The sequence below is a fragment of the Colletes latitarsis genome, chromosome 11 (assembly GCF_051014445.1).
Source record: "Colletes latitarsis isolate SP2378_abdomen chromosome 11, iyColLati1, whole genome shotgun sequence".
NCBI lineage: Eukaryota > Metazoa > Arthropoda > Insecta > Hymenoptera > Colletidae > Colletes > Colletes latitarsis.
The window spans coordinates 14,274,491-14,299,012 of NC_135144.1; the positions used below are offsets into that span (position 1 = coordinate 14,274,491).

At 39.9% G+C, this 24,522-nt stretch overlaps 2 protein-coding genes across 8 annotated transcripts in view; both read left to right on the forward strand.

The window, feature by feature from the left end:
- Positions 1 to 1,538: 1,538 nt before the first annotated feature.
- Grx5 (Glutaredoxin 5) lies at positions 1,539 to 5,991 on the forward strand. Its single transcript, XM_076777919.1, has 4 exons — positions 1,539 to 1,786; positions 4,178 to 4,427; positions 4,658 to 4,799; positions 5,741 to 5,991. The coding sequence occupies exons 2-4, from the start codon at positions 4,353 to 4,355 to the stop codon at positions 5,923 to 5,925; spliced, it is 402 nt and encodes a 133-aa protein (XP_076634034.1). The 5' UTR covers positions 1,539 to 1,786; positions 4,178 to 4,352; the 3' UTR covers positions 5,926 to 5,991.
- A 5,948-nt stretch (positions 5,992 to 11,939) lies between these two features.
- The window catches only part of Eag (potassium voltage-gated channel protein ether a go-go), a 99,428-nt gene continuing 86,845 nt past the window's right edge, over positions 11,940 to 24,522 (forward strand). For all 7 annotated transcript variants that reach the window (XM_076777908.1, XM_076777910.1, XM_076777909.1 and 4 more), the window contains exon 1: positions 11,940 to 12,398. The gene's annotated coding sequence lies outside the window, so the exon portion shown is untranslated. The remainder of the gene's footprint in view (positions 12,399 to 24,522) is intronic.

Sequence of the window (24,522 nt, forward strand, 5' to 3'; positions counted from 1 at the left end):
TTAACTGGCAGTAGTGGCCAACACTGCGGCAAAGTGAAACCCCTCGTCACGGTGTAGTCAGCGTTAAAGCGAACCGCGCAAAATAGTGCAACAATCGCACGACCCGAACATTGTAATCCCGGTTACGTTCCTTTCCGGTTTGTCCCTTCATTCACTTTGCGACTGACCTTCGTGGATCCCTTAACCTTCTCCCGTTTATTAAACCCAATGCCCGTGTGGTATTTTTTTTGCCTCGTCGTAGAACGATCGACGTCTCACGGAGAAAACTAACCTAAACGCAAGCCCGCGTTACAAGATCGAACGCAATTATTGCGTGCATCTAAATGATTCTCGTAATTTCTATTTTACCGATTGAGTGGGAACGTACATATTTTGGGACACCCTGTGTTAACAAATTACTTTGAATAACTATTACTTTGAACTTCGTCGCGTAATCTTATAACTTGAACCAATAAGACTGGATATCTGTTGTTCCTTGCGCAATAGGAGAGAAAAGTGTATACGTATTACGTCCGTTGGAAGGTCGTCTTTGTGTTAGGTTACTGCGAGAATTCTATCGAGTCTTTGTAAACAACTTCGACACGGTCCAATATTCTGAAACTAAGCAATTAAACGGAATAAATAAAAATATCCATTGGACGTAGTTCTTTTGATGACGTACATTTTTATAACATTCTCTTTGACGCTTCGTAAACGATTACGTGAAGAGACAGTTTTAATTCCAGCGTTTGCCACCAGAGGACATTCCGACAGGTCCTATTCACGAAAGTTTTCGCCCCTTCATCGATTACATTATACAAATATGTAGATCCTTTGTCCAACCACCGGATGCTCGGCATTTAAGGCATGGTCTGCTTTATCTCAAGCTGTATCTATTCTATTCGTAATGTAAATAAAGAATCCAAAAGCAACAAGCTATCGAGCTTAACGTAAACGACTATCTTTTGTTTATTGCTAATACATTCTAGCGGATCGTTCACACAACGAAAAATACATAAATAAAGATGATACTTCGTGGAACAAAATTATTTTCTTAGATGAAAGCAATGGATTCTTATAAAAATAAGTAATTTTCTAATATTATTTGTAGCGAATAATTGAGACGAGAAAATGTTTGGTGGATTAGATGACGGAGGTCAACTACATAACGTAGTTTTCTCTTTTCCATCTCCTTTCAGTCTCCATGAATATATCGAATCAAATATTCAGCCGTTATTCATACGTTGAATTTTAGCCGCAAGGTTCGACGGGCGAAAGCGAATTCCCGCGTTTCCGCTCTAATGCGAATATTTTTTCAACATTTTACCTGTTGCTATTTTCGTGGCTTTCGTCCACGACCTATCGCAAGGACTTTGTCCGTGAAGTGTGCGCCGCGATGCGTGTAATGGACGAACTTTAAAGTCTCGTGGGCGTTCTAACGTAGGTTCACGGGGCGAGTTTCCATGGCGATCGAGCGCTGTGACCATGATTTCGACGTGATGTCATAGGTTCGGAAAAGACGTCCACGTGCCGCGTACGTGTTGTGTCGGTTATCGAGTTTTTTTTCACCGTAATAATAATTCCCCGTTACGTCACAGGGAAAATAGAGTCATCCGGGTTTAAACCGTAGTCGTATCCCGACCAGAAAAGCTCGTAACAACTTTATGTCAATTATCCGCGAATAAAATCTACGATTGGCAATCGATCGAGTCGGAAACGAAACGGGACATTAACGTCGCGTGATCGAAACAACAGGCGAATTTTGACTAACCTGTTTAGGGATGGCTGGAAAATAAAGACGGAAAACGTAAGTAAAATAACCTAGAATTAAATAAATTTAACAGGGAATTAAAAACGCCGTTCGAAATTAAAAATTGGAGAAACATTTCTTTCTTTTTTTTTTATTCTAACCTGGATTCATTCGTGGTAGTAATTATTCGTAACAAAGAAGTTATTCTATTATTTCTTTGTGTCAAATGCAGACGAAGAAAATAATCGGATTAAGAGTTGTAGAAACTTGTTTCGTGACCAGACATTCGTCGCGAATTTCTTCGATAATGGTCAGTTCAAATAATTTTTCGGTGTACTTTTGGCCGAGCGGATACAATATCGACATAGATAAGATAAGTTTTTAGTATTTATGGATATTTATGTAATCGTGTTACTAGAAAGAAACGGAAGGTTATGTATTAAACTTTTTTTACAACGATATTCATTGTCGAAAGAATTTAACCTCAAAGTTCGTGAAACAAATTTTCACGTGTATATTTAATAGCACAACTATTCAGAAATTTAGTATTTCTATATTTCCAAATTCTAATTTTTCTACATATGTATATGTTTTTATATTCGTTACGATCTCTTGAAAAATTAATGACGAAAAAGAAATTAATTACCTTTTTTATCATTTATAATTGTATATTAGACTTTTTAAGCAATTTAAGGAGACGTTTAATAAACGTAATAAAGGCTTTTCTTGTTAACAATGATAATAATTGCCAATATTGTCGTTGTGGTCGTTTTGGATAATTCATTGTAACAACATTTAGAATTACTAACGGAACGATCTCTTTAAACGTTTATTTGAGAATTATCGTAGCTAAGCCTTCTACGTTTACGTGTAGATCACGAAAGTAGGCCAACTACGTAGATCGAATTTTGAAATGGCTGCGGTGAAACGCGATTCAACCGTTCTTCCTTCTCCGAACCTCTCGAAGTACTAATTTTCTTGGAAGGACATTTCCATTGGTTAATAGTATTTCCTCCTCGTTAATAAATGCAACGAAGTTGTTTCATAATATCGACGCTACGAAACGATGCTTCGGAAATAGTAGGCTTAGCTTCAGAGATATTAAAGTTTAATAATTGCGTCGTTCATAATTGACAAATTTTTGTAGAAAACAATCTGTACGTTTGTGATTTCCTTATAACTCGTGCTATTTTTGTTCGATTCAATATACAGTAAGTGATCAAATAAATATGATAGGGTGCTGAAATGCTTAGGTACTGCCCTGGTTATAGGATAAATTTGGTGTGGCCTGTATAAGAGTAATTTGTTATCGTTCACAATAATTACGTAATTATATTGTGTAGTAGTTATATAAATGAGTGCATGTATGATGTTTTAACAAGAATTTAAATTAAGCAGCGTTAAGAGGATAAGAAAAATTGCAGCGACAGTTCCTTGAGTGACTACAATCATCAGGGGCCTATGAATCACGATCGGTTGCTTCCTACCGAAAGTTATCGATTACCGTTTGTGTATACATATTTGTATATAGTATAATAATATTCAATAATTTGGCGTCTAAAACTGATTCTGTTCTATATGCCTTATCGATGAATTCAATAGTCGTCGTGCAATTCTTTTTTTCTTGTTTGTATTACTTATTCTAAAATGGCACAGATTCGTCATTGCTGCAGCCATCTAGTGGCCAGACCTTTAAATTAAACCGAGCATTGGAAATTTGTGGGTATGCAGAATATTTAACAAAAACTTAAATTGTTCATTTAATGGAATCGATATGTACTAACAATTCGAACAAATTTGATAAATTTAGAAAAAGGTTACAAAGTATTTAAAACCATGTGTCTGCGTCAAAACAAAAAAAAAACCGATATTCTTTTCCATTGCATCAAAATAACTCTTATTTAAATGGATACGTGGAAATATTGGTTTTACGTTATATCAGTTTACGAAAATATCGGTACATATATTTATACATAACGCTTTTTCTCGTATAATTTATGTTCCCCGTATAATTTGTATAAATTCGAATAAATTTATCGCATCTTAGAACAAAGAGTTATTTTGTATCCTACATTGAGTTCGTTGACAAAAGGAATTGATATTAGTTACTGTTTGTATGCATTTTATAGATACACGAACGCATTCATATTAATACATTTATATTATGTATTTACTATGTAGTACAGGACAATAACAGCAAAGATAGGTCAACTTCGTACCGAATCTTAATAAAGTCTTTCTACCTCGAATATGTGTTATTTTATTTAGATAAAATGTGTTGTACATTTTATCCTTACATTCTAGTAATATGGAATCAATTTAATGTACATCAAATTACTGTGGTCGAAGGTTAAAATAGTTAAAAGACTAACTGAGAGTGTGCATAAACAAGAGCAGCAATTTTGCATAGTATTTTAGAATAATTTTAGTTCTTAATGTCGTTACCAGATGACGACAGCAACGCATTTGTCGGTAGTGTATCAAAAAACTAAGATGGCGGCGCGGTTAGCAGACTGCTATCCTCGATCGATTCGTTAACCGGGTAACCTATCGTGTCGTGTTTTTTTCTTGTAAAAAGAAGTTCAAACTTTGACTGTCAGTTCCTAGAGGCAGTGGTAAAGAAATGATTTCGTTTAGATTTTACAATGGAATCAGAAATCTCTCCACGAAATTTGATAACATTGCTAACCTCGTTAAGGTAAGTAAATCCGTTATAGCTCAATTCATTCAATATTACACGAATAAAATGTTCTTCAAAAAATTATTATGTTTATTATTATTCACATACTTATTATTTACTACTTAAATTAAATCGAACAAATTTCATTCTCTTGCACGAACACTTTTGTGGGCCACTGTATAAAGTTAGTGTTAGGTGTCTTAACCATTTAACAATTGTATAATGACTGTTAATTGCTCTTGTTGCAGAAGAACAAAGTAGTTGTATTTATGAAAGGTGAACCTGATGCGCCTAAGTGTGGTTTCAGTAATGGAGTTGTGCAGATATTAAAGATGCATGATGTTAAATATGATGCCCATGACGTCTTACAGGATGAAGTACTCAGGCAAAGTTAGCTTTCCTTACAAACAAAATAAACATAGAAATTCATAAGCCAAGTTTAATAATGTATGTAGTATAAATAATTTCTTTTATATTAGTCAAAACTCAGGCAATTATATTTTGCAATGCCTTGAACTTACAGTGGCAAGCGTACAAATAAGGAAAAACTTTGGTGAAATATAATACTAGGTTATGAATTTCTAATGTTACTACAAATTTACTTGTAGAAGTATTTTATTTTATGCTGCAAATATCTCATTTTTTTTATGTTTTCTGCACAATGATGAGGCATAAAATAAAAATGTTATTTTAATTTTAATTCAACGAAACATCGTCGAAAAAAGTACACACTAATTTCTGTGCTTTTTCGTATACAAATTTCTCCTTCTAAACACGTTGTACCTTATGTAGTTTGTAATTTTCATTTCCATTGACTTTTAAATGTTCCGATGCTCGATGGTCAACGTTAATTTAAATTTTAAGACGACTAAGATTTCACGAAGCTTAAATTTTTCATTTCGAGGGCGAAAAATTTTTAGGCGTTGTTTGGGTAGGTTATGTCGTTCATGATCCATTTCTGTATATAAAAACTGGTATTCCTAACTATGGTTTACAACTGTTCCACTTATCTGTACTCCGTGTTTAAATGAAATTAACGAAATATGCTCTGGACGCAAATAATTACGATTTCCCTATATAACGGTGGTATGTACTACGTAGCTTGAACTTAACCGATAATTTGTAAATGAAGAATTGTGAAATGTGTTGATGCTCGATCGTAGCTTAGAAGATGAATAAACCACGGTGAAAGTGCGAGAAGGTAATACAGTATAAAGACAAAATATATCGTGTTATGTACTAACAAAATTGTTTCACTATTTCTATGCTGGCCACTGTATAAGTGACGAAGCGTTTAGGGTATCGATATTACTGTTTCCCTTTCTATTTAGGTATCAAGGAATATTCTAACTGGCCCACGATACCTCAGGTATATATAAACGGTGAATTTGTGGGCGGATGTGACATACTGTTCGAAATGCACAAAAACGGAGAGCTCGTGGAGGAATTAAAGAAAGCCGGGATTACGAGTGCCCTTTTAGAAAAAGACGAATCCAAAGAGAAATCGACCGATTAATTGTTTACGCATAAGAGTTTAGTTTATTTATAATCTTGTAAATAAAGCGATTGTTTGTTGATGGTTTTCTTTTGTTACAATAAAATTTTCGAGCGTGTATTATATTATCGATGCACGTATATTATCCAATGGTTTCTTCGGTGGGTGTAGTATATTTTAGTAAATTACAGTGAAAGGAGAAGGTAAAGCAAACCTTGCTTAGTTTAAAAGCAAGGTCGCGAAAGTGCAAATTAAATCTGTTTATGTCCAATAATAATGGCAATATACTCCTAAGCCCTATTATTGGCAATTTTTATAGGGGCCAGATATTGTTTGTGTGGATCAGATGTATCGTAAAGATCATCTTTGACCTAGCACTTAGCTCGTTCGTAGCACAGGTATATATTTAAAGAAGGAACCGTCCGTTGAATAGTCGGAAAGAAACCATGATAACTTCGTATTTCAACGGCATAAAACCAGGGTCACACGAGTGTCGAAACGACGTGCATTTTTGTTTTCAATTGCAAGACAAGGAAGAACATAGAAACGCACGTCGTTTTAACGGTCGTGTAATCTTAACCTAACCTGGTCCAGTTTCACTGAGCTTTTTCGACACCACCAAACTGTAGCGTCTAGGGAGGGGGTTCGACGAATCGTCGTGAAGTCGTGATTCGTGATTCGATCGTCGAGGGGTCGCGTTACTCGCGCGGTGCGTCGCGTGAGATCTAGTATCGTTCACGCTTATGTGCTTCGAAAGGAAGGGAAAAGTGGATCAAGGCCAAGCGTAGCGCGGGTCACGATACGGGGAACATCGGCCTGCGTGCTGCTTACATGCGTGAACGCGAAGTCGTACGTTGTGTTCTTCCGCATTGCGTTCGTGACTCCTATGCCTCTGCTTCGGGTGTTCGAAAATTTTCGAACGGTCTGCTTCTACAGCGTGCAAAAACATTTAGTATTTACACCGTCAGTTCGCGTTAATCTGTCGATCGAACGCCTCCAAGCTTCTTGTATTCTAAAGAACGATTCTTGACTGTTTTTCGGCTTCTACTGCTCCGTATACTTTTCCGCGTCGATACAGGATTAAGTGAGCCAGTCTAATTTTAAAATGTCTTAACAATACATGCACTTCAGTCCGTAGAAGAGACGTTTGTCTCGCGTATGCATTCCGTTTTCGAATACCATTCTCCAACGTTCAAATTAGCTTGTTTCCCCTTTCGTAAATTCGTTTAGCGACGCAACTTTTGGCGGGGGCCAATAATCCCGAGGAAATTGCCCGAAAATCACGTTGCCCTTTAAAGTAGAGGCACCCGGTCGGCCCCGTTGCAGAGTTCAGGGAGGAATATTTACGCCCAGCGGCTGGCGCACACGTGCCATTTTGACTCTCTGACACTAATTGCGAGGCGCGTCTGGCTCGCTCTCGAGGCCCAAATTAATTAATGGCATACCAAATGACGAAGGGAGACTCGACTCGCGCTTGGAGGCTCGCAGGCACGGAAAAACTTAAATAATACGATGTACGAACGTGCCGCGAATATCAATGCTTTCTTCGACGCCGCCGTCGACGTACTCCCGTTAATGACGTACTTCCGCGTCCGCCATTTCTTTATTCCCCCAACCCCATCGTTCTTGAAGATAAACCGCATTCGCGATTTTTCGCCGCGTGGGTCGATTTAATCGCACGAATTACCGTGTTGCAACCCACGTCGAAACTTTTTTGCAAATTTAGCGCGCCCTAATTGAGGTTAGGTGCTAGGACTGGCGTTTCAGCTGCCGATCGCTAACCGTGCGTAATTTTACTATTATAAACTATGCACCACCACTATTAGGGGGGAGGGGGTGCGTTTTGGGATTCAAAGGGTGCGTGAAGAATTCGTGTATAATTAATTTTTCTTGTATCGTTTTGAGCCCACAATCTCGGGCGAAGAATTATTTTTTTTTTTTTTTCATGGATTGTTTTACAAAAGATTTTCACAGGCGTGAAAATAAGATAATTTATGGCCGTATCGTTTCATTTTCCGGTCGTGTAATGAGATTCGTTATACGTGTTTGTTCTACCAAGTGTATGCATGCAGCGGGACGCAGTGAATCGCGCGAAAGAAAAAGAAACGATTTTCTTTTCTCCGCGTAGTTAATTAGGCGCGATTTCCGAGCACTTCGAGCGAGGATATACGCGAACGAAGCCCCGATTGGCCCGCGGCCAAATGGATTTTTACGTACGAGACCGTAAAAGGAAGCGAAAATATGCGCGGTTGATTTATCGTCTTGTATCGATTACAACGGGAACCTGGTCGACTCTCGAAACATTCTTATGAACGAGGTTCGAAAAAAAACGATCAACCATCGATGTCGGTCGTGTCGAAGATTACGATATTTTTTGACAAATCATAAAACGATGACTTTTCCTGTGCTACGTGTCTATTGAAAATAAATAAAAATAACGATACTTGGACTGAAATTTGTTTCATCGAGATAAATCAAGTTTGAAAAAAAAAATTTATGGATTTACTTGTCAGCCTTTGACCCGGTCATAAATCTCTCGGAAGTCAAATGTGCGAGGGGCTATTTATCTGCTCTTGAAACATTCTTAAAACGCGTTGACACCAACAGGCCACTTTTTCCTCGGTTGCTTCGATTATGCGTGTGTCAATCTGTCGTTTTACAATGGCGCTGGCCAAACCAGGACCCATAAGTCCTCCGAGGTTCTGGCACTCCCATTTGTATCGATATTATCGGGTATTTCTACTTACAGTCGTTGATTTTAGGTGATTTAAAAAAAAAATTTTTTTAATTTATTTGTATACAATTTTTGAAATTTATTTGTGTAAAAATGTTTCAGTGTTATTTTGCAAGTAATTTGAACTATCACAAACTTTCAATTTTTTTCTTAAACGTTTAGTTGTTGTTCTTTTTTCATTTTTTGCGGGCGATAATTTATTGCAGTATACTTAGAAACGATACGATAAAAAAGTAACTCAATTTTGACATATCTTGCAGAAGACCTCTATTCACGCAACATTAGGTAGCTAACATAGTCGATTACTTTTATAGTGCAGTCATTCGTCCTTCGTTTTTCTTATTTTTTTCACGTATGCTGCATATTCATTCAATTTCCTCAATTTGTTCCTTTATATTTTTTATTTTCGTATATAGAGAAGTTTAGAATAAAAAACGTGATTCGACCTAGACGAATTCGGTTTCTATTTCATAGATTATCTCTTAAATCGCCGGTCTCTGTGCACAATTCATTATGTAGGATGATAAACCACTATGGTAATGATAGAAGTGATAAGTGTGCAGACCGCAGGAGCCGATGAAAATGGGGTGGCCGACGAGGTGGCGCCCTCCCTCTAACAAGTTCGATCGAACCAACCCCCGTGCGACTTTTTATCCCCCTCTTTCACATTGTTCTTCCTCTGACCTTCTTTCGTCATCTTCCGCATATCACTTCTATCTTCAGAAACGTTGGAATTTATCACCCTGTATAAGCTTGTCCAAAACTTAACTCGCATCCCTTATGGGGCTGAATCGTCTACAAATTTAAACGGATGACATCGTTTCCATGTTGGGTACAGTTTTCTTCTTTTTAGTACAGTTTAATGGTTTCCGTTTTCTCGTAACGCCATCCAGCGGTTCAATCGAGGCGCCATCTAGAACAGAGCTAGAGAAAAGGAATCATTGTTCGCAGTTGTACAGTGTGGAGTTCAGATGTATAGTTTTGAGGTTAAAGCAGTACTACCCCTAGCGACATCTGTATACGTATACATACGTATGAATACTGCGGAGGCTATGTTAAGTCTAAATTTAAAAAATTTAGTATTTTAAATAGCAACGAAATAATAGTATAAGCAACTTAACATTTCTATTTTTAAAAATTTGTCGTAGGTGACTCAAATTTAGCCACTTACAAAATATTAGGAACTACTACGATATTAAGGGACGAACTTGTCGAGAGTCTGAAGGAAATTGAAATAAATTTAATATACCGGGGTCGCATACGGTGAACGCCTATGGGCGTTTGGCGCACGTGTTCAATAGATACGAACGTAAGGTTTTCGCACGCGGCGCGCGCTGTTCATTCGAGTCCAGGCTCCGACAGGGTTAAGATCCTCCTCCTCTTCGCGAGGACAGCTTTCAAATCTGCACAATTGCACTCGTGTCTCCATATACCGTTAGTGAAGTAATTAAAGTGTCGTTCGTTAAAACGGTAAGCACCTTTCGCGCAAATTCGTGGATAACGAGACGCTCCTGGCGTTTCGTCCCTTTCCACACCTCGACGTACACGCTGTCGCGCGCGCCTAGGTGCCTCTCTTTCTGTCGCGTGAAATGCCTTTCTTAGCATCCAGCGTCTTGCGTCGCGTCGCGTCAGTGCGCGTTGGCGTATTCTACAGTAATTCTCCCGCTTAAAGATTATGTTTCAGATGTCTAATAAACTCTTTTCACACCAAGAAACATTCAACTTAAATATTCCCAATGATACGAAAGAGTGTCACAGTAGAACAATGTTTATTTTGAAGGGTTAAATGTTATGATTACGCAAAATTTTGTTCTCGATATTCAACATACATATATTGATATTCAAGTTGAGATGCGAAAGTTGTCAGGCCCTGTTGAACGCGTCAACGAGGTTTGTTGAATACTTTACCAGACACCCTATACATTTACGAAAGTTTTATCAATGAATAGGGGAGATCTCCCCGATTAAAATGAGTCTAAACACGACCATACTTGGGTTACTTTTAGTTACACGCATATGTACAGTTGAAAATTTTCAAAATTGGACACATTTTAATAGGAAAATCCTTATCGATCTATTCATATTTTTATCAAAAGAAAACGATGGTATATAACATGATCTCTTAATTACCTTGAGTACAAAAAATCCTCTTTGTTGCTTTTGATAATACAAACTTCAGAATTTGTTTACAAATTTTTGCACATATTGTTCTATTAATCAGGAGTATCCACTTGATTCGTTAATTATTTGAGAATTCTCGAGCAAAATAGGAAATTTATCATTATTAATTTTGATTAAGGTCCTTTGACGATAAGAAAAATATAGTAAAAGAGATTGGTGCGTGTCGTATATGACACGCCATGCGTTAAGGTGTTGAAGAAAGTCCTGAAGATGCAGACACTGGTAGAAATACAGCGAGGTCGTAGAGACAATAGGGGGTGAAGACGTTAGCGTACTTGAATGTCGGGAGTCAAGATTTCCAGGGACGAATTCTGTACACTTTTTCGACGCTTCTGCAGCACGTAAGGGCCTGGACGTAAAGGGGTAGGCATTTGTAATTCTCTGTGCCGAAAAAATATATTCAACGATTTCTGACTTTAAAGTTATAGCTTTCTGTACTTTCTCTGACTCGTTCAGGATCATCCGAGGGTCTGTGGATTGACAGTATGAGAATTTATGTATTAGGATGTTTATTGAAAATTTTTTGACGGCGGCAGATCATTTCCCAGAAAAACAATGTTCCGTTCCATGGTTAATAATCGCGCGCCATTAGAAAGACAGACTCCAGTACGATTCTCGTCCTGAAGAATTACCCAATTCCGCCACCTCAGATCGGAACAGTACCTACAAGCGCATCACCCTCTTCCCCAGGAGTGGCTTCGGTCAGTCCTCTTTACAGCCGTCGGAACGACTCCGGTGGCTACCCATTACCCAGTCCAATGTCTACAAGACGGGTCGCCAATTACGCTGCTCCGTCGAAAGACAAACTTCGATCAATCCCGTCCATGGGGTTACTGCAAACCGCGAAAAAAGTTTCCACGGAAAGTTGCTCGGGTTAGGTCCGGTCTCGAGGAGAATCGAGGCGAGATCCGAAGAAATCCAAAAACAAAGTCACGCAAAAGAGAGTGTGGTAGGGACAGGGGGGGCAGGAGGAGGATGTAACAGGGAGTATAGAGAAGAAGGGTTGTTGGGGGAGGGGAGGGGGAGCGGAGAGAAACTAGGAAGAGGGGGCAGGAGTCGGGGGACTGGTTCGGGGGTAGTCAGCGCCGCCACGGAGGGTGAGTCTCAGTCGCCACTCGGTCAGCCTGCCGCACGGCTGGGTTTCGGTATCCGTTTGCGCGAGTCACGCTCCTACACACACCTGCACGCCACACTACACACGCATGCACACACGTACACAACGCGAAGAGCCGAGGACAAGAGAGCCAAGTAAGGCAGAGTGCGTGGAAGGGCAGCCGCGATTGGGGCGGGCAGCAGGTACACTGTCGGGGTCTGCGAATGGTGCGCGATAATCCGTCAGCTTTTAACCAGAACGTACGATCCACGGGGCTAGTGACAACGTTCGAGGGTGTTCGCGGCGGGTGAAATGCGTTTTCTGGACGCGTACCGCAACCGGTCAGCGCGTGTGCCACCCGGAACCGCGATCGATCCTCGGGACGATACGATCCAGAAACGCGATGGACGGAACCACCCTCCTGCCGCGGGACAGATAACGCCGCCGGAAGAACGACAGCGATCCAGGATTCAGCAGGATTAATCGGTACGAGAGATCTCGTCGCTAAACATAATCGGGTTCGCCCAATTTTTCATCCGCGATCCACCGACTACTCGGAGATACGCTCTCAATGATCGTTGCGGTCGCGTGGTGCGCCACCAGACCCTTCTCTACCCCCCTCTCCCACCTCTGTCCCCCATCGGGAGTCCTCTTTCCGTTGGTTCGCGGTGCCTTTGTTCGTTCCTGCGTCTCCATCTTCGCCTGGCTTCGTGACCGTCGGCACTCGAGGCACAGAGTCGTCCCCGCTTGCGCTAGTCTGAGCAGCGCCGAGGATTCTCACGCAGGTCGTCGCGGCTCTCGAGATTGGACCGCTCCAGTTCGCCTGGCAGACTCTCCCCGTCAGCCTTGGTATCATCCCGCGACGCGCGAACGACCGACGTCCCTCGATCGTATCGGTGCACCATATACTTTGCCTCTATTCTCGCGATCAAAACGAGAGGTTTTTACTTGTAGAAACGTGGGAACAGACTAGTCGAACAAAAATTGCTTTCCGATCGTATATCTATCGAGTGGGAGAAACGTAAACAGAGCTGGTGATTTCGTAGCAAGTATCCCTAACGCCGGATCAGGTGCGAGAAGCGAGGCACTAGTAGACGACGAACCCTTTGGGACGCGCTCGAGTGGCGTGACATTTGGGCCATTGTTTTCGGCTACTGAATAACCCCCTCCTTCTGAGTCGTCGATGGTGATTAACGCGAAGAAAGGCGACGGGGGCAGCCTCCGGGTGTTTGTTTTGTCTGCTCGAGTGCTGGCTTCTTCAAGCCTCATTTAATTTACCAGCATTCCCACTACTCCCTTCCACACACACCGGCTCTGCCCGATCGTGTGAGTGCTTTGACGTCTGCTATGCAAGGTCGAGGAGGTTTTCTTTCTTACGGGGCACACAGAGAGACCACCGGTGCCTCGACTGTTTTCGGATAGAATAGTGTTGCGAGCGTGAGAAGTGGAGCGCGTGGATCAATTTTCGTGATACATACCGCGAGCGTTTCCACCCACGACGATCATTCTTCCGTCACTCGAAGAGTCGGTTACGTCGGACTAGTCGAGAATAAGTGATCTCGAATTAAAAATTTCTTGCCCATTTCGAAAGCAAACTTTCAGTATTTCGAATCTACAGTTATCGAGAGCCTGTAAATCATCGATTCAAAGAGTCTTTTCCTATCTTGAATGTCTTTTATGAAAGACAAATGGATACCATATTCCTTTTATATTTCGTTCCAGTAGATTCGCAGACCCAGATATTTTCATTTGTATCTTATAGTTTGATCATATTTCCTTATTGCAAAAATGATCATTTGTAATATATTTAGTATGATTGAAGGAACAAATAAAAATATGTTTTATCGTTGTTTGTAATTAAAAATTAGTCTTCGTGTGGTTTTCGAACTACAATACGTAGAGTTCCGATAGTTTAGCAAGAAAATGTTTTGAACAGGAGTTAATTAGGTTTTGCTATAAATTATTATACTTTTGAAAATTAGAAAAAAGGTTTCTTTTTGTATAGAATATGATTCTCCGAGTCTTTATGAATCCAAAATACATAGTTAATCGTTATTGCAAATATAAAAGATGTTATAGTTGTTTTCTTCGACCAGGAAAGTTAGAAGTTTCCTTCAAAGAGGTGAAACGTCCCGAAAATGGATCCCGTTGCAGGAAACGCGAAAAGTGGAAGACTGTCGGTCGTTTCTACGAGTTCGCCGCAATTCTGCATCGCGGTCGGTCGCAAGAAAAAATATTTGGGTCACGAATGATCGCGGAGGCCTCGAATTCGTTGGTTGTTCGCTCGAACGTCGAGTCGTTCCACTCGCGCTTTCGCTGCCATTTGAACAACGCACTTCGGCGTTATATCTGGAATGACGTCCGCAAAAATTGACTCTTCGGGTCGTTCGAGACCCTTATCGGACTTGTATTCCATCAGGCTCGCGTTAAACGATAAAATCTAAGAAGAAACGTACAAAACTTTCCAATAATCGACTTTGTTTAAACTTTAGAAACTAAGAGACATCTTTGTTTTACAAAAGTGCTACATTATAGGATCCGATACAAATTATTTTTCAAAATATTTAGAATCAAAATTTTATCAATATCCGAAAATGCATCGTTCCACAAGTATTCTATATTGTATATTCGATACACAATTAACAAATATTGTGTACTTCCCGAAGTAACGAAGATTAATTTTAAAATAATGGATTCGATTCAACAAACAAATAAATAAATTCTTTTTAACGTTCGGTGAGATGGATCGAACACTGAAGTATATACATACCATAGATTGACGCTTAAATAAAGTCTTCGACTAAGATTTTCAGTGACCTACAAATGCGTGGCGGCAAATAAGTTCTCGTCAACGTTCGACGAGAAGGATCGAGCCGTAGACGTATCACGTTTCCAACCGACTCGAGTCGGTTGGAAAAAAAAAAGGGAGATACGTTTCATTACCGAGAAACGACAACTCTCAACCTCAGTTGGGTTCACGAGCGTCGTTCCTCGTGATTCGTCGGCCGAGATAGGACAAAGGGAAACGATTTCGACAACGTTTACGATGATTATCTACCTTCTTTCTCTGTCCGTTCGCGACGGTAGAGGAGCCGTGGTCGTTCGTTTCTTTCCGTCGTGACGCGAATTCTGGATTTCAGCCAGGTTCACAGGTCGCCGCGTTTGTAAGCTCTTCGTACACGGATCACCGACGACGCCCCGTTGCCTATGCATTCCCGATATGGGACCATTCTCGGTTTACCTTGAGTTTTACATCGGAATTGACCGTCGACCATCACCGACTGTCGTCGTTCTATTATCCCGAAGCTTATCCTACCCATCGTGGCGAATTTCTTCGATCAAAGTGGCACAGCAAGACCGATGGCAAACGAAACTGACCGCGGCAAGTCTCGTTGTCAGTTATACTATTCATCCATCTTATTTACTCCGTATTACTAGGTACACTGCCAGATGAAAACTTGTTTTACACCATTGTAAGCTGCATAACCTAAAATTTCTTTCAGTACTTATTATCGTAAACTTGTTAAAATTCACAAATTCCATTCAAATTTATTTCCCTCGTCTTAACTTGAAAATGATTTTTTCTAGTATCATAGTGGTAAATCCTGTCACTCATATGTGAGTGATGTGGCAGTCAAAGTGTTAAAGTAACTTGGAACATCTGTATACGCTGTTCTATAAAGTCACGGTACCGTAGAACATACTTAATCTTGTTGTTTTCCCAAGATCTGTTTGAAAATAGGATTGAAAAATATTTGTTTTAAGCCACCCGAAACCGACGTAATAAAAATATTTTTACTTCCAATTTGAAACATTGTTTCGTTTAAATTATGTAGTTAACAGGTTTAGAAACTCCTCCAGAAAAATCGAATCCGATCGAAATTCGTGCAGAAAAATATCACTATGACCCGTTCCAATATCGCGTCGAATACAAAACCAGATAAAAAGTGAAAATATAAAATCGAATCGTTTGTACGTTTTCTTCGAGCGGGTTCTAAATATTTCGCGATTGAAATGAAATAAAAATGTTGCGCTTTCCGGACCGACCAGCGAAAAAGAACTAGGCAGGAAAGTGGTTAATAGCCGCAAGGGAGACGGATTTACGTAAAAATGTAAATTGAGACTGCACGGTGGAAGAAGCACCCCCCTCCCCCCCTTCATCTCCTCGCGATCAGCCAGTGAAATTCTTTCCGCCACCCTTTGTACGGTTTCTCGCTAAACGACCTGTGATTTTTCAGCCAATTTCTTCTCGCGCTTTTCTTTCGCGCGATTATCGATTCGAAAAATAATAAGGACCACTCGATCGTCGCGTAGCCAGAATTCAACCGGTTCAACCCGTTCTCTACTTTCCCCACCGAAATAGATTGGGTTATGAATTTGCTGACCTCTCGTGGGAAATCGAAAACCGTATATGTGCTCCGTTACCTCGTGGCCCAAATACAATTTCACGCGACCCCTTCCACGTCAGCGATCGCACGAATGGATCTGTTGCTCGTTTTTCAAACCCGTTCTCTTTCACCCGTAGCCACCCTTTATTCCGAGAGCTTAGCCTTTGTTTTCCTCGTCTCTTCAGATCTTCCTCTTCCGCTTTCTCTTCCACTAGTGGTCTCCATTTTTTTCTTTTTATTGTTATTCCCCACTCGTGATCTTCCGTCTTGTCAGCTCGCGTTTCATCTTTCGTTCGCGTGTATTCATACGCGCGTTTTGCGATTTTATTTCACCGGTTTCAGCGCGGGCTTTTTTGTTTTTTTTTTTAACGGCGGCGGGGAAGGAAGGAGGGGAAGGGGGTGGTAAGGTTGAAGTCGTTGTTCGTACTTGGCTCTCGACTTTGTTTTTTTTCTATATTCTCTGTCAATTGGGGAGACATTATCGCTTACCATTTTAATACAATTACATTTTTTAAATATTTGGTTATTTTTGTATGAAATTTTTACTGTTGTATTTGTGAGATCTTACAGATGAAAATGAGTCCAAATACGACCATATTCGGACTACTTTCAATTACACATTCATCTACAGTTAAATATTTTTCAAAATTGGCGCAAATACAGTATAGTTAAGAATAGTCTGAATAAGGTTGTGTTTGGGCTCATTTTCATCGACAAATTTTCGCCAATACATTGATAATATTCTCGAAAAAATGCCATGAGAAATGTCAAATAAAAAAAAAGTAAAGAAATATAAATGTAGATTTTAAAGTCTCTATCTTGAATCGAACAGCACAGTTCTATTGCTCGCAGTTAATTTGACTGCATTCGACACAGTGAATTCTGAACGTGACGCTAGATTGTGTTGCAATTGAATCTTGACACTTTAAGCTCTTTGACGTTGTGAAAACAAACTTGTGCTCATTGTAGATAAATGTGATGCGATGAGGCGTGGCGAGGAGGAATATATAATGTATCTTTTCTTGTAGAGTTAATGGTTAGGTATTATCCACAGTATGTACATAGCGAGATCTGGGAGTTATTTTCGACTCGTCGCTCAACTTCAAAGAGCATCGCAAACATATTGTGCTAAAGGCCTTTAAAACTCTAGCCTTTATTCAAAGAGCAACTGTTGACTAAAAGAATCCCCAAGTACTCAAGATCTTCTATACGTCGTTAGTTTTACATAATCTATAGTACGCGTCTAGAGTCTGGATACCTTGATATAGAAATGTATCTGATTTGTTGGGAAGAGTGAATCATATTCCCATTAAAATTAATACAATAAATATAAATATAATTAATTATTTGCCTATGAGATATTTCGTTATGTTAACTTGATATTAAAAATTAAAAAGAAAATTCAAAGTTTTAAACGAAGCTAATTTCAAACCACCTGAAAATTACGTGAAACCTGTCTAATTCAAGATCCGAAAAAGTTGAGTTATATAAAGTTAGATACACCTCTTACATTCTCGAGGCAAACAAATTTTTAATTCATTTCTTTACCGACCACAGAGTTGGAGGAACAAAGCAATGGCGGGGGTAATTCCGTTGCAAGTAACCGTAACGCGGATTAGTGCAACAAACGAGGCACTACTGTCGCGCCTCGAGAAGAAGGTGAAATAGGACGCGCGTTCGTAATACGAGCCTTTCCCTCGTTTTCGTGCTCTCGACCGAGTCGGTTCCATATATTCGAATACACTTTGTACGGATGAGAAACGGTGCGTAGAGATTTAGGGTGGGCACATCACGAACCGAATCGAATACATTATTGAACGGTCATGGAACGGGAATGGAGGTCAAGAGGTCGAGCAGCATTGCCTCAATTTTCCAGCAGAGCGTCGTCGTATTCTCTCTGCGCGTTGGCCATCGCCGAGACGATCCGGCGTCGTGCGATTTTATAATTTACGTTGCGAGAGATTGGCGAAATGGGTTCGCGAGTCGGCGTTCCCGTGGCACGAATCGCTGGGAACGACGTTGGGGGATATCGCGAAACAGGGGCGCGTCGTGCGCGACTGACGTCATCCCGAGCTCCGGGATTCCATTGACCGAACGGGCAAACCGTAAAACTTTTCGATCGCGGTCTTTCATATTTCTTCCTTTTAATCGGCGATCGTAACCGTTATAACCCAAATTTTTAAAGGCTACTTAAACTATTTTCGTTCCCTTTATCAGGATTTTGTCAGGAAGATTGGTAAAACACACACCACGTAGATGCCAAGCTACGAATTTTTAAGAAAAATCGATAGGGGGTGCCTAAATTTTTCGGCGAAATTGAAAAGTTTCAGATCGTTCTGGAAAAATTATTTTCGGTTGCGGGGGTCAATTATAATCATTTTTGATGAATAGATATACCTCCGAAATCCTACCCAGTTTCGAGAAAAAAATTCGAGAAGGTGTTAAATTTTTCGACAAAATTAAAAAATTTCAGATCGTTCTAAAAAAATTATTTTTAGTTACGGGGGTCCATTACGATCGTTTTTGGTCAATAGATATACCCTCGAAATCCTAACCATTTTCGAGAAGAAAATATCTCACTGAAAATATCATTTCTGGCCAGAAATGTCTGCCCGAATTTTCATGCGAATTTTTAAAACGTCATAACTTCTGAACGGATTGGACGATTTTAATGTTTAAAAAAACAAACTACGCGTATTTTAATGTAGAATATGTACAAATCGCAAAAATATTCGAAAAGTTGGTCCTTGACCCTGCAAAATAAGAAAAACCCCCTAAAAATGGTCCAATTTTCAAACAGCTATAATTCCTACAATTGTGAATATATTTCAATGAAACTTTTTTCTGAAGTAGAGCTCATGGGTACCTACAAAAAAGTATTACATAACTTTTCTGTAGGGCGTCAAACAAAATTACTAAAAATGAAAAAGGAATGTTTAAGAAAAATCGACAGGGAGTAGGTGCCTAAATTTTCCGACGAAAAAAAAAACTTTCAAATCGTTCTGAAAAAATTATGTTCGGTTACGGGGGTCAATTACAATCATTTTTGGTGAATAGACCTATCCCCGAATTCCTACGCAGTTTCAAGAAAAAAATTCGAGAAGGTGGATAAATTTTTCGATAAAATTAAAAAATTTCAAATCGTTCTGGAAAAATTATTTTCGGTTGCGGGGGTCAATTACAATCATTTTTGGTGAATAGATGTACCCTTGAAATCCTACGTAATTCCGAGAAAAAAATTCGAGTAGGTGCTGAAATTTTTCATTATAGAAATATTGCAGATACGGTCTCACTGGACACCCAGTCTCGAATCGCGTTGTGCAACCATTCATCTGTTTGACATCTTTCCTTCTCGACGAAGGCTACCTTCCCTATCTTTCCAAACGGTTAGGATTCTTCATTTTCTTCTGTCCCTTCGATGTTTCCTTTCCGAACTCGTCATCCAGCCGTTGTCGCCCGGTAGTGTCGACCGTTGGACCGAAGTTCTCTGTCGTCTATGAGTCCCGTTGGTGGAGTGGGGGTCGAGGAGGGGGCAGCGTCATCGAAGTCGGTCAGAACTCCGGAGGCGAGCTCTGTCAAAACTTCGGGCGCGTTCGATTGTCGAACGATTTCCATGCGACGACTCCTACGGGTAACTTAATAATCCTTCGGCGATGGTTTTTGAAAGGACACTTTCCCCCTGTCCCTACGCTTTCGCGGCGACGCTCAAAAACGATTTCTTCGAAAAGAACCGAACGTTTTCAGTGACTACAAACCACCTGTGCCGACCCTGTAACACTTTCATCGTTTTGTCACATTCCAAAAAAAATTCGAACGTGCCGCAAACGCAGAATTAAAGTAACTCGTTGTTTGTAAAAAGTGGGTAAAATCGATGCCGAAAACTAAATATTAATTTTTAATTCGGGAAATTTTAAACTGACATTCCACGACATGTACGATTTTAGTTATGAAATGTTTTTTAGACCGAGTTACAGTAACTTCATGTTTTTTGGATTGTGACTTGACGTGCGTTTCTTCGAGTATTCCTCCCGACAATCTAAAAGTTTTCTTGGCGGTAGAATGTTCGAAAGAAATCGTAGAATGAGGCGACAGTTACTGCGTCCTCATTCTTGAGAAGGTGGCGGTTCACGACCAAGAAAATGCCCGACCGATAAGGGTCCTTATTGGAGAGGAGAGTAGTGCCTCTTCACGAAGATAACTTGGCGAAAAGTGTCGACGTTATCGACGATGGGACTGTACACAGTCTCGGGGTCTGCGAGACAACTAACCGTAAACTCGATTTGTCGCGAAGGAAGATTACAAACGATACGATGTACGCGAAGATAAACTGTGATTTCTGCTCGTCAAACTGTACAGCGTCATTCGCTTTAACTTTGTTCGTTTTTACCCCAACGCAAATTGGTCGAATTGATTTTCATTCAGAATGGGAATGTCAATAGCAATACTCACTGATTTTGATGAACTAAACAGGGTTTATAGGTTCGTGTGTTTAGAAATTGTAACTGAAATTATAGCCGTAGATAACCAGCTAGTTACGAAGTAAATAAATGTGAAGCTTGGATAAAATTGCTTAGTCAGGTAAATTTTAATAGTAGAGTGTCCTGTATCGATATATATTATTTAATATAATATTAACTATATTTAATATTTTCGTAATCTAAGTAGACTACATTTTCCATCGAGGTACAAAGAACAACTAAACAAAATGTTATCGGGGTTAGACAAAAATAGTAGAAGTTACAGGGAAATCGTGGTGCCCAGGAAATCAACGCGACACAGGATTATTTACTTGGTAGCGATTCTAGGCGCCCGGTGTCCGTATCGGTGGGCAAAAGCATAGTGTTCTGGAGACGATCGATCAGAGAAGAACGAGAAAAAGAGGGTAGCGAAGCGCGGCTACCGTGCCAAAAACTCCACCCACGAAAAATGATGGGCTACCTTGAGATACGACTCGCTTTCTGGTGAGCAAACCGCTCGAAATCCGGGTGACCTCTTTTTAGTTACGGTCTTTGCCCTCTTTCCCGTGCCTTTTCTCTCATAACCCCCCTACCCCTCCGCCATTGCGCTGCTGACCCTCTGCGCGACAAGCTGATCTCCCGGAAGTCTTGCCTCCTCCGGTTTGCCCTCGCCTCGACTCCCCCCTCTTCCTCACCCATACGTCAAAAACGGGAAACACCGATCGGAAAATGGGAGACCGTTGTCCCGTGTTCATCGTACGTCACACGTTGCTTTCGTTTCGTAACAACGATTTTGAGACTTCCGCGAACGCGGTCAGCGAAATTGTCAATGTTGTATAATTTATAGATTCTAGAGAAACTAAATTCTGTCAAAATAATATCTTAAAGAATAAAGTAATCGTTATTCTGGCATTTGATCTTTTATTTTCGACAAATGTGGAATTATAAATATAAATCCTCCAGTGGAGACCTCTCTACACTACTTAAGAAACTAATCGACCACGTGACGTTTTTCGCAAGCCAACCGGCAGTCTTGCTTAGATCGTTCTTTCAGTAGTACGTGGTTATGCTTTCCGATCCATTTGTTACACGCATTAATTTATAATAAAGTGTATTTTATCATTTGCACTTGCGTTGTATCGGTTAATTCTCCGCTTCGCGATCCACCAACCTTTCGCAACAAAAAATAAAGTTTTACCAATCAGTTTGATAAAGGTGGTTTCGAGAAAAACGGGTTTAAAGTTTCAGGTGGTGATAAGAGATACTTTCAGCTGTTCGTAATTAATCTGTTATTTCAGCTCCATAAAGTAGTTCTTTCTTTACACTTATTTAGAGCCTTTCTTTGCGCGCTGTTCTCGCTTCTTTCAACCTCTTGGACCTCTGGTGAATCACTTTACCTTTTTGTCCAGCACACGTTTTTTACGTTTAAAATTTATTACGCAAGTACCGTGCAATGAGGATATTTTTACGTTTCATGTGTCTTATAATTTAATTCTATTCTAGGGAGTTTGTGGGAAGGTGAAGTTTGAGAAACACTGCTACTTTAGTATCGATACCTAACCTATATCATAGTACATATAATATAGAGGCGTTACCGAGGAAACTTAACATTCTGCATACTGTATTCGGGCGAAGTGCAGAGTTGAAAATAGTTTCCCTTACTTCCGTTCGCGTAAAATTCCCCGTCTCGGGATGGAAATAGACGCACAATATTCTTCTGTTTCCAGAGCACGACGTCACTGCTGATTCGTTCCGATTGTGCTCGTTCCTGCGACGATCTTTTTGTTTCATTTTCTTTCCACTTTCTTTTATCGTCAATGTGAAATCGAATAATACCCGTCTGGTGCTCGCGTAGCTCAATGGTTCTCATATGCGGCCATATACAAACTCTTTCACCCCTCCAATGGATTGTGCTAGTATTTCTACGTAGTTACAAACGACAAATAGATAAAGATTGTCGAAAAGAAAACGTTTTAAATAAATTTCAAGGAGAATTAGATTTCACATACGGAAACCTAAACGAATTTCTTCTCCATATTTTGCTAATAAAGATAAAATTAAATGTAAATTGTAATTAATATATTTATGAAAATGTTATTTTGATTATGTAATTCTTATCTTCGTTTAAAATAGTATATGACGTATTCGTGTCACGATTTTTTATTGGAAAAGAATTTCGCACGTAGCGAGTATAAGTCTACTGAACTACTATAGTACAGTTGATTCTTTGTAGACCTTTTTTTATTATCAATCATGGTTGTAGCTTTACCGATGTGTAAGTAGTTACGGTTTATGAATATTTGAATAAAAGTCAACTACGATGGTCATCATTGACCGACGCGACATAAATGGAAAGTTCATTGACGGTCACCGGCTGACCGACGTGGCCACGAACGTTCTAAGCAGACCATTTGCAACAAAGAATTTAATATTTTCAGTAAACTATCAGTCATAGAGCAAAATTGTACAAAACTTTTCTGTCCTTTTCATCGAGATCTACAATTTGGAATAAATACGAAGTTAATTGAACATCTTTAAAATATTATTGTTTAACATCATTTTTTTTTATAAAAACAATTGATCATAAACAACTAATTCTGTAGAATCTGTTTCAGTTTATACATACTCTACGTTTGAATTCAGTTTCGTTCGAGAATTGTGCGTCTCATTTCTGTTTTTCCTACATATGTTTTGTTTTATTCGATAAATAAGGTAAAGGTAAACAATATTTACTAGTTACTGTACATATTATATGTTTATGTAGGATGCATATTAACCAGAGTGAAAGGTCGAAGCTCCGCGAATGAGGTTATCTTACAACGTAACCTAATATTTTATTTAACATTATAGATTTTTATGTAGACGAGAATGTCGGGGCAACAGGTACAAAAATGCTGAGAAACATCGGCGTAGTCGACAAGAAATTCACCCAACGGGAAACGATTCTCTGTCTTTCTATTCATCTTCGTAGTTTTTCGTTCGTGTTTGTTCGAGGAACGCCCGCGAACAGCAGGTCGAAGCTTGTTCCAATATGTCTGTCGGTTCTCTGGGCTCTGGACTTTGCTTTTTAGTGCGAGAACTTGGCATCGATCGCGCGAACTACTTCTCCACTTTCGGCCGACCTTCGTACGTTATTAGAATTCTTGTAAATCTGGTCCGATTTCGTTGTTTCCAATATCGCTGATTGGTTCTGTTCTTCGCGTGCTGGAGCTCGGGGGACGAAGGACGCGACCAGAGAATCAGGTTGGAAAAACGGGAGGGGATACGATTCGTGCGACGACAGTCTCCGTTTCTTCTTGGAAATGTTTACATACACGCCGAGCGACCGACTTTCGTCCATAAATATGGTTACGACAATCGCGCCAAATGTATTATTAAGATTGAAAGTGTTTTTCAGTCTTCCACTTTACTTGAGTAAATCACCTATAGAAGTGGTCAATAATTGTTAGTCTGGGTTAGCTTTAGATAGATGGCTAGTTTCCAGTTTGTACGATCTTCCAGTCGGACCCACTATCGCGAAAGGTGATTTTCTTAGTAGCCATCTAGCGGCAAGTACTTAAAGCATTTTCAACCAGAAGTTCGCGACGTATGAAATAAGTTTTAGTCGATGATTCGAGTATTAATCTGTAAATGGGTACGGACTAGGTGCTCCTTTCTCGATGGCAAGTTCCTTGTATGGACTCGTAAATGGGATTCCTGAAATCCCCATGTAAAATTTTATGGCTGGCTCGGGGTATGCCAACAGCAGTAAAATTTTGCAAGTAG

What these genes read in the sequence shown, in the direction of transcription:
- Grx5 (XM_076777919.1), top strand. Translation starts at nt 4,353, where the DNA reads ATGATTTCGTTTAGATTTTACAATGGAATCAGAAATCTCTCCACGAAA. An exon ending in ACATTGCTAACCTCGTTAAG is followed by an intron (nt 4,428 to 4,657) that starts GTAAGTAAATCC and finishes CTCTTGTTGCAG; the next exon opens with AAGAACAAAGTAGTTGTATT. An exon ending in GGATGAAGTACTCAGGCAAA is followed by an intron (nt 4,800 to 5,740) that starts GTTAGCTTTCCT and finishes CTTTCTATTTAG; the next exon opens with GTATCAAGGAATATTCTAAC.